This window comes from Lutra lutra, chromosome 10 (genome assembly GCF_902655055.1).
Source record: "Lutra lutra chromosome 10, mLutLut1.2, whole genome shotgun sequence".
Taxonomy (NCBI): domain Eukaryota; kingdom Metazoa; phylum Chordata; class Mammalia; order Carnivora; family Mustelidae; genus Lutra; species Lutra lutra.
In genome coordinates, this window is record NC_062287.1 from 108,638,022 (window position 1) to 108,652,271 (window position 14,250).

At 57.3% G+C, this 14,250-nt stretch overlaps 2 protein-coding genes across 7 annotated transcripts in view; both read left to right on the forward strand.

Moving 5' to 3' along the window:
• The first annotated feature begins 153 nt into the window (after nt 1-153).
• PELI3 (pellino E3 ubiquitin protein ligase family member 3) lies at nt 154-8,927 on the forward strand. Of its 2 annotated transcripts, XM_047691051.1 has the most exons (8): nt 154-339; nt 1,478-1,630; nt 2,163-2,234; nt 4,236-4,365; nt 5,004-5,105; nt 5,900-6,094; nt 6,403-6,591; nt 7,920-8,927. In XM_047691051.1, the coding sequence occupies exons 2-8, from the start codon at nt 1,479-1,481 to the stop codon at nt 8,487-8,489; spliced, it is 1,410 nt and encodes a 469-aa protein (XP_047547007.1). In that variant the 5' UTR covers nt 154-339; nt 1,478; the 3' UTR covers nt 8,490-8,927. The 2 variants fall into 2 exon arrangements, with proteins under 2 accessions (XP_047547007.1, XP_047547008.1); XM_047691052.1 differs by lacking the exon at nt 2,163-2,234.
• A 3,216-nt stretch (nt 8,928-12,143) lies between these two features.
• DPP3 (dipeptidyl peptidase 3) overlaps nt 12,144-14,250 on the forward strand; it is a 30,729-nt gene continuing 28,622 nt past the window's right edge. The window contains exons 1-2 of one of the 5 annotated variants that reach the window (XM_047691043.1): nt 12,144-12,288; nt 13,341-13,618. In XM_047691043.1, the coding sequence (XP_047546999.1) occupies nt 12,237-12,288; nt 13,341-13,618 (330 nt within the window). In that variant the 5' untranslated portion in view covers nt 12,144-12,236. Of the gene's footprint in view, nt 12,289-12,450; nt 12,592-12,751; nt 12,773-13,340; nt 13,619-14,250 lie in introns of those variants that run through there. The other 4 variants (XM_047691044.1, XM_047691049.1, XM_047691048.1 and 1 more) reach the window with 4 other exon arrangements.

The window sequence follows — 14,250 nt, forward strand, 5'->3', positions numbered from 1 at the left end:
AGTGGTGGGCCGGGCTTCCCAGAGCCTGGGGCGGGGTGAAGGAGGGGGTGGCCTCCCTAGAGGGGCGGGGCTCTGTAGACCAGCGTTCTGCCTCGCCGCAAGGGGCGGGGTCTCGGGTGGGGCGGGGCTCCTGGGGGCGGGCCCAACGGGGCGGGGCATCGGGATAGGGGGCGGAGTGTGGCGGTTCGCGTTCGCCCCCTCCCCCGGCCCCGGGTGTCCCCGTGACGAGGCAGCGCGGAGCCGCCGCGGGCCGGGCCCATCCCGCCGCAGCGGCCCCGGGGCCGAGCAGGGGCGAGGCGCGAAGGGAGAGGCGCCGAGCGGGACCGGGAGCGCGGCCAGGTGAGACCGCCGGGGCGGAGGGGGCGGGGGCTGCGCCGGGCGGGCTTCGGCGGGCGCGGGGGGCGTGTTGCGTGTCTGGGGGCGGCAGGGGGAGTGGGTCCGAGGGCGGCCGCCGGGGTGCTGTTTGCGCGCTCTCGGATCCCGGGTGGGCTCTGCCCCCGTCCGGGCACTGCCTGCGGGGCTCGGGGTGTGCGGGACTGTGTGCGTGCGCGCGCGTGTTTGTGGCGAGGGGCCGCCGGGTGTGTATCTGCGTATGCGGTGGGCCGTCATTGTGCCTGCCCCCAGCGCGGGGCGCGGGCCTGCCCCGGCGCAGTCCCTCCTGCGCGGGGATGTTTTCCAAACAGGCTTCCTGCGGAGACGGGCTCTGCTGCAGCCCTAGCTAGAGGGGGGAGCGCCGCCCCCACAGGCCTCCAGAGACCCGGGCGGCCTTGGGACTGCAGACAGACACCTGAGGGAGGGAGGGGGCGCGCACCCGGGAGGGGTCCAGAGGCCTGCCCGCCTGGTGAGGCCAAGGTGGGGAGACTGAGGCAGACGGATGGGGAGAGGAAGGTGGCCAGACAGACGGAGATGGGGAGGAGGGTGGGAAGAGAGACGGCGGAAAAAGGACAGCCCAGGAGGGCAGAGAGTCATTGAGGAAAAAGACAGACAGACGAGAGACCTAGACCTGCAAAGGGGCTGAATGATTAAGATGGATAGATAGATTCCAAAGACCCCACAGAAGGGTTACTCAGAGGCCACTGGGCCAAGAGCCAACCCAGCAACTAAGTCTAAGATGAGGAATAAGGGTCTTCCAACTCCTGAGGTGTCCCTCTTCCAAGCAGATCCCAGACTGGTGTGCTGGCCAAAAAGAAGCCTCTGGCCACCCTATGTTGGTCCACCCCTATGGCCCCACCAAAGATCCTGACTCTCTGAATGGGGCGCCCTCTCCCCTTGGTTCCATCCCACCCGGTTCCCTTCCCCGTATCCTGGCAACCCCGGGACAGTTTAAAGGAGGCAGAGGTGGAGCAGTTGCCATAGCAACAGAGGTGGTGAAAGGTCACTTAGCCTAGGTGGCCCTGCAGCAGGCCTGAGCTGGCATTGAGGGGGGGTTGGGATGGGAGGTTGCAAAATTCTTTTTCTCCTCTCCCACTCTGCCCAGAATGGTGCTAGAAGGAAACCCTGAAGTGGGGTCTCCCCGAGCCTCAGACCTCCGGCATCCAGGGACCCAGGGCTCTTGTGTCCTCTCTTCTCCTGGTGAAGATGCACAGCCAGGCGAGGAGCCCATCAAATATGGCGAACTCATCGTCCTGGGGTGAGCGACCCTGGTCCGGGTGGGGCAGGGCACCAGGCACCCCCAGGGCAACAGACCAAGGGCCCCAGCTCTCCCCATGTATGACCTTCTGCTATTCGTCCCTCCTCACCTTCCCAACTGAGAGACAGAGTTGATCAAACCCACCTCTATTCTTGTTATTTTATCTTCCCATTTTTTACAAATTACTGAGAAATCTCTTACTACCCACCTAAGTTTCTGATCAGAAAAAAAGCAGCACCATCTGCCTTTCAAAAGCACCTAGCAGATGTAGGCTGGCGTGAAGAACTCTGGTTCTCCAGCAAAAATGCTTGGTTCAAACCCTGCTTCTGCAAGTTGCTTAACTTCCCTGTGCCTCCATTTCCCCATCTTACAAGTAGGGACGATAATGATACCTCAGAGGGTTGTCAGAGGAATGAATGAGGTGATTTCTGTAAAGCACGTAGGACAGTGCCTGGCACATATCAGGTGTTCTGGGAGGCAGGCTTGTGCCAAGCCCTTTCATGGACATTATTTCATTTCAATCTTCACAAAGATGCTGTGAGGAAGGAGGTGAGGAAACCGAGGCTCAGAGAGGGGAAGTGACTGGTCCAAGGGCACACAGCTGGTAAGTGGCAGGGCTGGGATTCGGACCTAGGTCTTTCTCACTCCAGGTCGAGTGCACTTTGACTAAGCCACAGCTGACCCTCATGCTACAGATGAGAAAACCGAGGCCAGGAGGAGGGAAGCGATGTGAGCTGGTGGCTGGGTAGACCTCATTCCCTTCCTGGTCTCCCCCTGACCAGAATCCTTGCACCACCCACTTAGCGCTGCCCCCAGGCGCAGATCCCTCTTCTTCCTCCCCCATCCACACTTCCTTTTGGCCTCTCTCTCTGCCATCTGCACGGAAGAAGATATTTGATGAGCTCTGCTATCGTTATGATTATTTAGAAATAATAGTGGCTACTGTTTGCTGACATGTACACGTCATGTGCTTTTTCCTAATAAGTTAACATTTATCAAGGGCTTGCAATCTGTATATGTCAGACTCTGCGCCAAGCATTTTCAAAGGCTTTATCTCATTTAGTTTTCACAATGAACCTGCGAGGTAGGTCCCGATTAATTAGCACCATTTTACAGAGGTTATGTGATAAGTGGAAGAGCCAGGATTGAAGCCAGGCCCATCTGAGTCCCGAGCCTGTGTCCAGAACTGGCCCACACCCCGTAAGTGGGAAGAGTTTACGAGGGCAAAAGTGATTTTGCCTCTGTCAGGGCTGCTTGCATGAGAAAAACAGCTGCTGGGTGTCCCAAAGGAAGGGCAGACTTTCATCTGAGGGCAAGGCCACTGATGAGGGAGGGTGTAGACCTAAGAGTAGAGGCCCTCTTCGCTGCGGTTTATTCTTGCTAGAACAATGAAGCTGGATAGAGGCACCTGGAGAGCACACTGAAAAGACCCCCTGACAGTCCCATCCCAAACCTACAGAATCAGAGTCTCCATGGGTAGAGCCAGGGAATCTACATTTTAACAAGCTCACAAGAAAACTCTGAATCAAATGGTCTTTGTCTGTATTTGGCACCTCTTCATCCTGGCACTCCTAGCTCCAAAACCTTCTGTAGCTCCCTAGTCTCACAGAATAAAGTCCAGACTCCTAAGCTTGGTGTTCAAGGCCCTTCCCCCAGCTTCATCTGCCTCTACTTCAGCTCACCACCCAAGTCACCACTCCCTCATCTCACCAAACCCTGCCAGTCTCAGGCCCTTCGCTTGGGGCAAGCCTTCCCTCTGGAAGGGCTTCTGTAAGAGAGGCCAGAGTCAGACAGACCTGAGTTCAAATCTCTGACTTTTTCACTTACTAGCCTGGGACCTCAGGCAGGTCAATTTACCTCCCTGAGCCTCAATTTTCCTTATCTGTAAAACGGGAAGAAAGATACTTGCCTGTCAGGACATTGCACAGATTCCATTAGGTAATTAATAATGTGAAACTCCAGGAACACAGGAGGCTCCAGTCCATGGCAGTGATCAAGGCTGTGACTCACCCCATCTTTGCCTTCCACAGTCACTCCCTCTGGATAAAAGCTGGAAGGAAGGTAGTAATTGGACATGTATGGATAGATATATGGAGCTGGTGGCATTGTGGGTCTGTCTGTTTCTTTCATTCTGATTTCCATTCGTACTTGTGGTATCGTAAACGAAAGTTTGCGGTAAAGGTGAATCCTTTCCAGTTCTTCAAGGCCTACTCTCTGAAACCTGATCTGAGAATTCCCTTCTCCTGCCTCTGGGCTTGTGGTACAGTTCGTGCCCAGCTTCCTTGAAAAGCTCAGGATACCCCTTCCCTGCCACCAAGGGGACAGAACTGACCAGCACCCAGCAGCTGACCAGTCAGGTGTCCAGGAAACACTGGATAATTGAATGAAAGGCTTTTTGAAGATATTCTGCCCTTCATCCTACTCCCCAAACGCAGACTGGTAGGGTATGGTCTCCTAGTTTCCGCTGGTTATAGAGTTTGTTTATGAAGGTAAACTGCCCAGAAGTTGGCAGTTCCTCCAAATCTCTCAGGGGCTCACTTTCTCTCTCTCTCTCTCTCTTTCTTTCTCCCGGCAACCCCTTCTTTTTAACCCCCTACACCCACAGCTACAACGGGTGTCTGGCAAGTGGGGACAAGGGCCGCCGGAGAAGCCGCCTGGCGCTGAGCCGCCGGCCCCATGCCAATGGCGTGAAGCCCGACGTCATGCACCACATCTCCACACCGCTCGTCTCCAAGGCAAGCAGCTTGTCCCAGCGGACCTGGACAGAGGTCCTGTGCTTCTTGCCCAAGTCCCAGGTCTTTGGCCTTCCGGGTCCTACCCACTGGAGCAGGGGAGCCCCCTTGTGTCTTCACTCACTTGCGGCCTTGGGCTGCCAGAGAAATGGTGTGGGGGAGGGATCCCTTGTAGTGCACTGTAGTTACAGTTCACAAAATGTTTCTTGGATGACCAGACCCCAGCCATTGAATGGAAATGGTCAGCATCATTTTGAGGCAGCCACGGCTCAGAGGAGGGACATGACAGTCACACAGCAATGGCAAAGGAAATGCCTTTGGCTTCAGAGCACTTGGGTTAAGATACTAGCTCTCCTGTGTCTAGCTGTGTGTCTTTAGGCCAGTTTCTTCTCCTCTCTGAGCTGCAGTTCCCTCTGCTGTAAAATGGGAATGATAATGATGCCTCCTTCTTGGGGTGGCCGTAGGGGTCAAGTAAGGTAACTTGCATATAATGCCTGCCACACAGCACTCCCTTGGTGAGGGTAGAGCAGGCCCCTCGCTGGGATTGGCCAGCGGGCCTCGGGTTCTAGCCTCTGGCTCCAAGGCTCACACTTCTTCTGGCCACATGCCCTGGGAAATGACTTCTCCTTTCTCCCCACCAGGCACTAAGTAACCGCGGCCAGCACAGCATCTCGTACACACTGTCCCGGAGCCACTCGGTCATCGTCGAGTACACACATGACAGTGACACGGACATGTTCCAGGTATGCTCAGGCCCCTCTGTGTGCCTCTTGGTCACTGGGCCACCAGGCCTCGAGGTCCAGCTCTGCGGTCGTTCCAGGGTGAACCTGGAAGACCAAGGCCGTGGTGAAGTTGCTCTGGGGGCCCCCAGTACAGTCTACTATGCTCCAGATGAAGAAGCAGGATGTCCAGGGAGGGCTGTTGACTTCCTGGAGTCACACAGCAAATCAGTGGCCACATCAAAATTTTAAAAACCCAAGACCAGACACCCAGGCCACGGGAGGCCACGCAGCTTAGGGGTTCAGAGTGTGGCATGAGAATCATACTGCCTGGGTCAGATCCCAGCTCCATCACTTACCAGCTGGGTGACTTTGGGCAAGAGTCACTCACTTGCTCTGGGCCTCAGTTTCCTCCTCTCTGCAGTGGGCCCATAACATACCACTCCATGGACTATCAGGCAGATCAGCGGAGATACTGCACGTGAAGCGCGGGGCTTGGTATCTAGTACCTACAAAAAATTCACTCCCAGACTGGGTGTCACCTTTCCACTGATCATTCAAAAAAAGAAAAAAATCAACTCATGTTTATTGAGTAGGGGAGACAGAGAAGCCCCAGACCCGAGTGACTGGATATGGAGATGCCAGCAGATAGCCCAGAGGGCCCGGGGAGCTGGGATGGTACTGCTCCCTCCGCGTTGTTTGGTGACCCTGCCTACAGAGCAGCTGCTGGGAACCCCGGGCTGGCGGAGGCTGGGGGAAGCCCTTGGGATTGACCTGCACACATAGCCTCTCTGGGCTTGCTCTCCCCTTCGTCACAGATCGGCCGCTCCACAGAGAACATGATCGACTTTGTGGTAACAGACACATCCCCCGGGGGAGGGGCTGCCGAGGGCCCCTCAGCCCAGAGCACCATCTCCCGCTATGCCTGCCGCATCCTGTGTGACCGCCGGCCACCCTATACTGCCCGCATTTATGCCGCTGGCTTCGATGCCTCCAGCAACATCTTCCTTGGAGTGAGTGAGCCCCCCAGGCAGGGACTGGGACGTCATCTGAGAGTGAGCAGAAGGGTTGGGTAGGGAGGGGCAGCGCCCTGGGGTGATGGGCCAGCCGGCACCCATCCTAACCAGGACCTGTGCTGGGACCAGCGATGCCACTTAACAAATGAGCACTGAGATGCTCCGAGAGTTCTGGCTGTGCGGTGTCCGTTCCAGTCCTCTCTGGGTCGCCTCTGACCATGAGGGTAGAAGGGCAGCATCCCTGGCTCACAGCTGGCTGTGGGGGGGCACTCGGAAATAGGATCTGATCCCACGTGTGGTCTCAGGAGCGGGCGGCCAAGTGGCGGACCCCTGACGGCCTGATGGACGGCTTAACCACCAATGGGGTCCTGGTGATGCACCCAGCAGGCGGCTTCTCGGAGGACTCAGCCCCCGGTGTCTGGAGGGAGATATCCGTCTGTGGGAACGTGTACACTCTGAGGGACAGCCGCTCTGCACAGCAGCGAGGGAAGCTGGTAGGTGGCCTGCTCCCTGCCCACCTTCTCCCCTCATCCCTGCCGGGTCCTTCCCCCTGATCTCCTCCCCTCCTCCCCAAAGGAGCGCCAACAGGCTCCATCTAGGGGTCTTGCACTACTTGCCCCACAGAAAGGGCCAGACCAGAGTCTCCAGAACGTAGCCCACGTGCTGCCGGAGGCCCGTGGGGTGGCGTGTGTTAGAGCAGACGTGAATGCTGCAGTTCCCGGTGGCTTTAGGGAAGCTGCAGTTGGAGGAATCACAGCCTCTTAAGAGGATGACACTTGGCCCAGGTGTGAGCGGATTATAGCCTAAAGTGTTGGCAGTCTGTAAGGTGTCTCTCACGTTCAGACGGATTTAGCCTTATTATCCTCGCCTTGCCGGAAGGGCCCTTAGAGGAGTTCTGACTGAGGGGACAGTGAAGGCTCCACGTGGCACAGATTAGAGAACCCAGGTTCAGAGCTTCGAGAGTCCTAGAGAGAGGTAGGGGCCAGCCCAAGGTCATGGGGCCAAGCTCGTCAAATGGGCCATGATGCAGAGCTCTTCAGCGTGTGAGCACATCGGCCCCGCGGAGGAGAAATCTCAGGGAAGAGCAGGGCTTCTCTTTCCAGAGCATCAGTTCTACCGGGAGATCTGGGGAAACATTACTTTTAAAAACGCTGTGCATGTGAACTTCACTAGCACCCGCTTGCGGAGTACCCACGACGTTCCAGGTTCCGTTCCAAGCGTTTACAGTGATTGATTCGTGAGAACCACTTGAGATAACGGGAAGTATGGGAAGTAGCATCCAGCCTGAGAATAAGGAAATTAAGATGCAGAGAGGTTGAGTTACTCGACCAGGGATTCCGAGTTATAGACAGTGAAGCCAGAATTCACACCCAGACCGGCTAGCTCTAGAGTCCTTGTTTTTAGCCACAGCCATGAGGACAGCTGCCTTGGGCTGAGTCCCCACGTTTCAGATAGAAGAGTTTCCCACTTGTGCCCTTAGGAGAGAGCCTGGGGGGAAACCTCATTTTGGTCCAGATCTCCTGATTTGACTGATGACATGACTAAGTCCCTGTCCCACTGTGAGGGACAATGCATGCCTGGAGACTTTGACTTGCCCTCCTGTGTGGCTTCTCAGCCCTCCTGGCTCGTCTGCCTCCATCCTCGCCGCTCATCTGCCCCAGCCCTGCCGTCTCCTCTGGCCTAACTGGCCCCCCTGTGCAGGGTGTGTTCTCCAGGGAGGCTTGGTGGGATGGACAGGTGGCTTGGCTGAGGGGATGGCCGCTCAACGGCCAGGGGTTGAGCGGCCTCTTGAGCAGTAAGGCCCTTCTGCTGTTTCTGGCAGGTGGAAAATGAGTCCAACGTGCTGCAGGACGGCTCCCTCATTGACCTGTGTGGGGCCACTCTGCTGTGGCGCACGCCGGCGGGGCTGCTGAGGGCCCCCACGCTGAAGCAGCTGGAGGCCCAGCGGCAGGAGGCGAATGCAGCACGGCCCCAGTGCCCCGTGGGCCTCAGCACCCTGGCCTTCCCGAGTCCAGCCCGGGGCCGCACAGCACCCGAGAAGCAGCAGCCCTGGGTCTACGTCCGGTGTGGCCATGTCCACGGCTACCACGGCTGGGGCTGCAGGAGAGAGCGGGGTCCCCAGGAGCGCGAGTGTCCTCTCTGTCGCCTCGTGGGGCCCTATGTCCCCCTGTGGCTTGGCCAGGAGGCAGGCCTCTGTCTGGACCCCGGGCCACCGAGCCATGCCTTTGCACCCTGCGGCCATGTGTGTTCGGAGAAGACTGCCCGCTACTGGGCCCAGACGCCGCTGCCCCACGGCACCCACGCTTTCCATGCTGCCTGCCCCTTTTGTGGGGCCTGGCTCACCGGCGAGCATGGCTGCGTCCGCCTCATTTTCCAGGGGCCGCTGGACTAGGCTCCCCCAGGGCCTCGGCTGCCACGCCCACCTGCCCACCTAGATCCCCCACCTCCTGCAGCCCAGAGGGAGCTCTGCATGTGGGACTCTACCCGCTGGCACATAGCCACACCAGATGGACATGTTGGATGGATGGGCTATGCTCCTCCCCTCTTAACTCTGGTCCCTGAAACCCCTACCCCAGTCAGAATGACGGGGCCCTCAGCACCAGCTCTGTCCCGGGCTGATGGAGGGAAGCCCATCCCTATGCCTGGCCCTTGCTGGGGTGTCCCGCATCATGCCGCCTACACTGTGTCCCTGGGGGCGTGAAGGGGCCATGGGTTCCTGACCCCCAGCTTAGGCTGGCCGTGCCCTGAGCCTGCCGACCCAGCTCCAGATACTCACCCCGCTGCTGCCCTGGGTTCCTCTATAAATCTCGCTGCTCAGCCTGCCCTCACAGATCCCGCGTGTCCGGCGTGCGCGTGGTGCCACCAGCCCCTGCATGAGTGAGGGGTGGGCAGCAGGCCGGGGCCTGCATCTGCTGGTACCCACTCCAGGCTGGACTCCACGCCACGTGGGATCTGGGGACACAGAGACGATCGGACTTGGTTCCCTGCCCGGTGGAAGGCACAGTCTAGTGGACGACAGACCTGATTACCGAATGACAGCACGGTTTCCTGGGCACCAGGATCAGAGAATCATCAAGGGCTGCAGAGCTGGTCTCCCAAGCAGGCGGGAGAGTGAGGGAGGCTCTAGTGGGAACTCCCTACAGGAAGGGGAGGGTGCTCTGGGCAGGGGGTAGCTGAGCACAGGCGAGGGTGTCAGGAATCAGGGACCTGAGTGAGGGGCTGGAGAAGTGGCTGCAGAGGGGGCAGAAAGAGGGCTGGAGCAAGAGGTTGGGGCTGCCCTGACGGGGAAGATGCTGGATGGAGGCTTTGGAACCTCGTTTGTGGACAGTCAGGAGCCGGGGGCGGGGAGGGGACTCGGAGTCCCGGAGTGCTGGCTGTGACAGAAGGGCCACTATTACCAAGTGCCCACCGTGCCCTTCACTGTGCTGCTGCTGCTAATAACTATCTATTAACTAACCAGAAGGTTTTGCTATTTAATGCTCACAGTAGCGGGGTGGGGGCGGGGAGGGGTTACCGTTGCTGTTTACAGGGAGATTAAGGCACAGGTGCCAAGTCCCACAGCTAGAAAGTGGCCAAGCCAGGACCCAGATCCGTGACTGCCTGGCCTCAGCCTGGCCTCCTCCATCACCCTGGGCTGCTTTCCTTGGATGGGGGTGGGAGGGGAGGGGCAGGCAGCCCTGGTCACCGGCGCAGAGTGTGCAAATGTGTGGCAGGGAATATGCTTGACCCACAAAGGAGCTGAGTCTGGAGGGGCAGAAAAGAGAAATGAGGGGTGAGGACATTGGGCTGGGGCCTGGTGGCCCTTGGTTGCCATGGAGACCAAGACGGAACTGGACCCTGACTCATCTTGGCTAAGCAGCACCTCTCCCTGAGAACCAAGGCAGGGTCGCTGTGCTGCTGGTGTTGCTTTTAGACCATTCCTGGGGGGAGCAAGCTAGGGAGACTGGTAGATGGAGATTCTGGAAATATAAAAAAATCTGGAAAAGAAGCTGCTAAGTATAGCCCCCTGGGCATCATCCCCAGGTGAAGACAGCCGCCAGAGCCTTACAGACTATAGATTCCAAGGGGGGGGCCTGCTGCAGGTCGCACAGCTGGTGGGGGCCACAGAGACCAGACCCGGGCTCTCCAGAGGACAGAGGGCTCCTGAGGGTGGTGAAAAGGGGATCTGATGAGATTCCTGCTCCCGGGGCCCCACATACCACAGTGAGGGAGCCCAGATGGGGAGACTCAAGCAACTGTGGGAATATTGCGAGCCCTACATGCACACACAAAACACTGATAATCCAGTTCTCTATTCTGGCCCTATTGGGAACCAGGTAAGGGATGTTCTGATCCTGTTTCCAGTAAGGAGAGGAGAGAGAAGAGACAAGCACAGAGCATGGTGCCGCCCCAGGGAGAACTTGATCTTGGCCCACCTCTGCCCCTTTCCAGCTCTTGGAGCGTCAGTCTCCTCACCTTTTAAATGGAATAACAATTCCTATATGACCAGATGGCTATGAATTACTGAGAGCACCTGTAACACAGCAGGTATTTAATGTTCATTCCTCACCTGCCCTTCCTGCATGTCCATGGGGAAGAACCAAGGCTAGGGATGGCCGAGGCTCCAGTGAGTGGGTTTCTCCGTGTGATTATGCATGTGTGCGTACTGGGGCCAGTGGAGGAGACAGCGTGGTGGAAGTTCTCAGGAAGGCTAGATTCCAGTTCAGGGACAGCCTGGGTGGCCTCAAGGAAGTCAATGAAACTAATAGCCCCAGTTTCTCCATCTCCTACAATGGGTAAAATGGTACTATCCTATCAGGGTTTTTACAAGAATGAAATAGCCTCCATGTTAAGCTGGTAGCATAGGACCTTGTGTGTTAACTGTGAACATAAAAACGTGGCTTCTTTGAGGGTCCCAGGAGTCCTGAGATCTTGAGTCTCTGAGAGCCTGAGCTGCCCGTTGATGGCTAGAGAGCGCCACCTCCTTTACTGGTGCGGCACTCAAATTCACCCAAGACGGGAGTATACCCATTTTAAAGACAATAAAAATTGAGGCACAGGGAAGAAGAGGGGTGACCTTCCTAAGGACATAGAGAATTTATTGAGCTTTTCTCCGTGATGATAGTCCTCATCGGAGCCAGCCCCTACGGGCACAACACTAGGGAGCAGACTGCCTAGTCATCAGTTTACTCCCAGCTATAGCATCGTTGGGAGTGGAGGCAATTGTTAGCTGGGTTTTCTGGCTGAGGAAGCCAAGACTAAGGTAAAGTGTCCCGCCCAAGGCTACACAGCCAGTAGATGATGGTGGAGGGATTTGACCTTAGATGAGCTGGCTCCACCCACGCTGACCCAGGCCCCTCACAATGTTCCCCACTGAGTCCAGGCCTGGCGCCAACGCTTGGACAGGCCATGCCCGACCCAGGTTGTCCTCTTGTGAGTCAATGCAGACGTGCAAAGCTGGACCTCAGGCCCAGCTCGGTCCTGGGCCGCCTTTTGGGGTCACAGGCAGCTCTCCCTTCCATCAGGCATCGCGCGAGCACCAACAAGCTCCAGGCCCCTAGCGTCCTTGTGCTGAGGAAACAGGCTCAGAGACGTTTAGTGGCTGCCTTCCAAGCCCTAGCGAATCGATGGCGGTGCAGTGAAGCACTTGTCCCCGCACGGGTGTGATCGCCTCGGCTCAACGGCAGCTGACCTTGTAGGTTCCCAGTGTCCTAAGAGTCTCCACCCCCTGACTCTCGAATCCAGTGAGGGAGGGGAGAGTCACATCACTTCCTGAGCGCAGGTTCCCACCTGCAAAACTGAGGTCCCGGGACCCAAAGGAGGGCGGCGCTGGGGCTCTGTGGGGAAGTCCCCGCTGCTCCGTACATGACACCCATGTCGCCCCCGCCCAGACTCGAAGCGACCTTGTCAGCCGGGTCTGCCGGGACTAGGCCGCGGCCAGGCCGACCACTCCGGTTCCTGGCCGCAGCGCCAGCACCCTCGCGGACAAAGGCCAAGGCCGCAGGGGCCATGCCGCGCGCGACCCAGTAGGGCCCGGGAGCGGAGAGCGGCAGGCGGGCGGAGCGCGCCGAGGGGCGCCTATTGGTCGGAGCTGACGCCCATCCAGGCCCCGAAGCCCGACGATTGGCCGCGGGGGGCAGAGTTCGCGGAGCCCCAATGAATGGGGGAGCCGGAAGCAGGAAGTGAGTTTTCGCTGAGAGCGGCTGCTGCAGGTGAGGACCGGCGCCCGGGTTTCGGGGTCACAATGCGTCATCCTCGGGGGACAGGGCGATCCTGGACCGAAGGCAGGATTATTCCTTTTCTGCCTTCCATCCAGTACTCCTTCCACATTCACCGCGACCCCGAGGCCAAGAAACCCTCCGGGCAGCAAAGAGTTAACCCTGAGGGTTGTGCTGTTGGGGCGGGGCATCCGGAGCTGTGGGGGAGGCTGGACTCTCAGTCCCGGGAGGGGAGGGCGGTGTGGAGAATGTCCTGGGTTGGGAGATCCCGTGTCCCAACGGGATTGTGAGACTTCGGTAAGTCGCGTGGTCTCTCTAAGCCTCAGTCTCACTGCCTGTAAATTGAGTTTTCTTCCAGCTCCGAACTAACGTGGCCCTGTAGTTCCCCTGGCCAAGCACAGGGAGAGGGTTGGAGGATGGAGGGCCAAAGAAAAGGTGTTTAGAAGGATGAGAGTGAGACAGATTGCACACCCTCCTGGTGAGGTTGGCCTTATCATCGCCCCCATTTTATAGAGGTGGAAACTGAGGCACAGAAAAGTGAAACAACCGACTTGGTTTTAGGAGCTAAGGGCTGAATCAGGTTTGGAACCTGGATTTTCCAGCTGGTGGCCTGGAACTCTACCCTTGCCACCACAGTGCTGGGTGAAATTGAACTTATGGGAGAATTCTGAAGAGGAGGCTAAGAAGTCAGGGAAGGAGTAGGGGCGCCTGAGGGCCCTGGGCTGGGAGTCTAGAGATTCAGGTCTCTGCTTCTGACCTCTCCCTTTGTGTTAGTAGGCAAAGCTCCTAGCCTCTCTGGGCCTCGGTTTCCCCATTGGTAATACTAGGTAGTTTCATTCAGTCTTTAAGGTTAAGGGCCCGAGGCCAAATATGACCTACCGGTGTATTTTGTAATATCTTTGCGTGTGTTGCCCAGCCTCTGAGCCTCAGTTAACATATCTGCGAATGGGTTTGAGGGAGGATTAAATGAGACCATGAGAGTGCTTAGCTAGGTGTGTAGTCAGTATGTGGTAAATGATGGCTGTGATGATGGTGATGGTTCTCAGCAGGGCCCATGGCGGACGCCCAGTACATCCTGCCCAATGACATCGGTGTGTTTAGCCTGGACTGCCGGGAGGCCTTCCGCCTGCTGTCGCCCACAGAGCGCCTCTATGCCCACCATCTGTCACGGGCTGCCTGGTATGGAGGCCTGGCAGTACTGTTGCAGACCTCCCCTGAGGCCCCCTACATCTATGCCCTGCTCAGTCGCCTATTCCGCGCCCAGGACCCCGACCAGCTGCGCCAGCTCGCCCTGGCTGAGGGCCTTACCGAGGAGGAGTATCAGGTCAGTTCTTTTAGGTCATTTGGCATTTCCTGAATGGCTTCTGGGTATGAGGGACCACAAGCAGGAGTACAAAGGTCCTTCTCTGTAGAGTAGACCAAGGGCTACAAATATAGGAACATCTCCTGGAGCCTCAGTCTTCCCATCTAGAAAATGTGCATGAGGGTAGTCTGTACCTCCTGGGGTTGCAGTGACCTGATTCCAAGATAAATAGTGGCCACTGTGAGTAAAGGAAACAGCTATGGACACTCAGAGATAGTAGAGGAGGGAATCGAGGGTAGGAATCAGGAGGTCTGAGTTCTGGACCAGATCTTCCTCTGCCATGTTGTGGGTCCCTGCCTGTGCCCTGGCTTTTGTTTGTTTGTGGGTTCATTGGCCAAGAATTACTTAGATGCATTCGTAGTGCATTGCTGCGGTGCAGAAAGACACGAAACGAAACGTGAACATCGCCTATTGGATGGTGGCATGTACAGCCTTTCAAGTCCTCTGTCTGTGTATTGCATTCCTCTACGTGTATATGCGCATGTGCACCGGTTCCTCCCTTTGTCTTTTACATAAATGAAATCATACTCTCCGTGTTCTTAGGAGTCCTACTTTTTTTTTTTTTTTTTTTTTAATTGAACACCATGTCTTGG

Excerpts from the sequence above, each read along its gene's own strand:
- PELI3 (XM_047691051.1), top strand. The coding sequence starts at position 1,479 with ATGGTGCTAGAAGGAAACCCTGAAGTGGGGTCTCCCCGAGCCTCAGAC. Across the intron at positions 5,106-5,899 it reads GTGACACGGACATGTTCCAG|ATCGGCCGCTCCACAGAGAA; the intron begins GTATGCTCAGGC and ends CCTTCGTCACAG. Across the intron at positions 6,592-7,919 it reads CACAGCAGCGAGGGAAGCTG|GTGGAAAATGAGTCCAACGT; the intron begins GTAGGTGGCCTG and ends TGTTTCTGGCAG.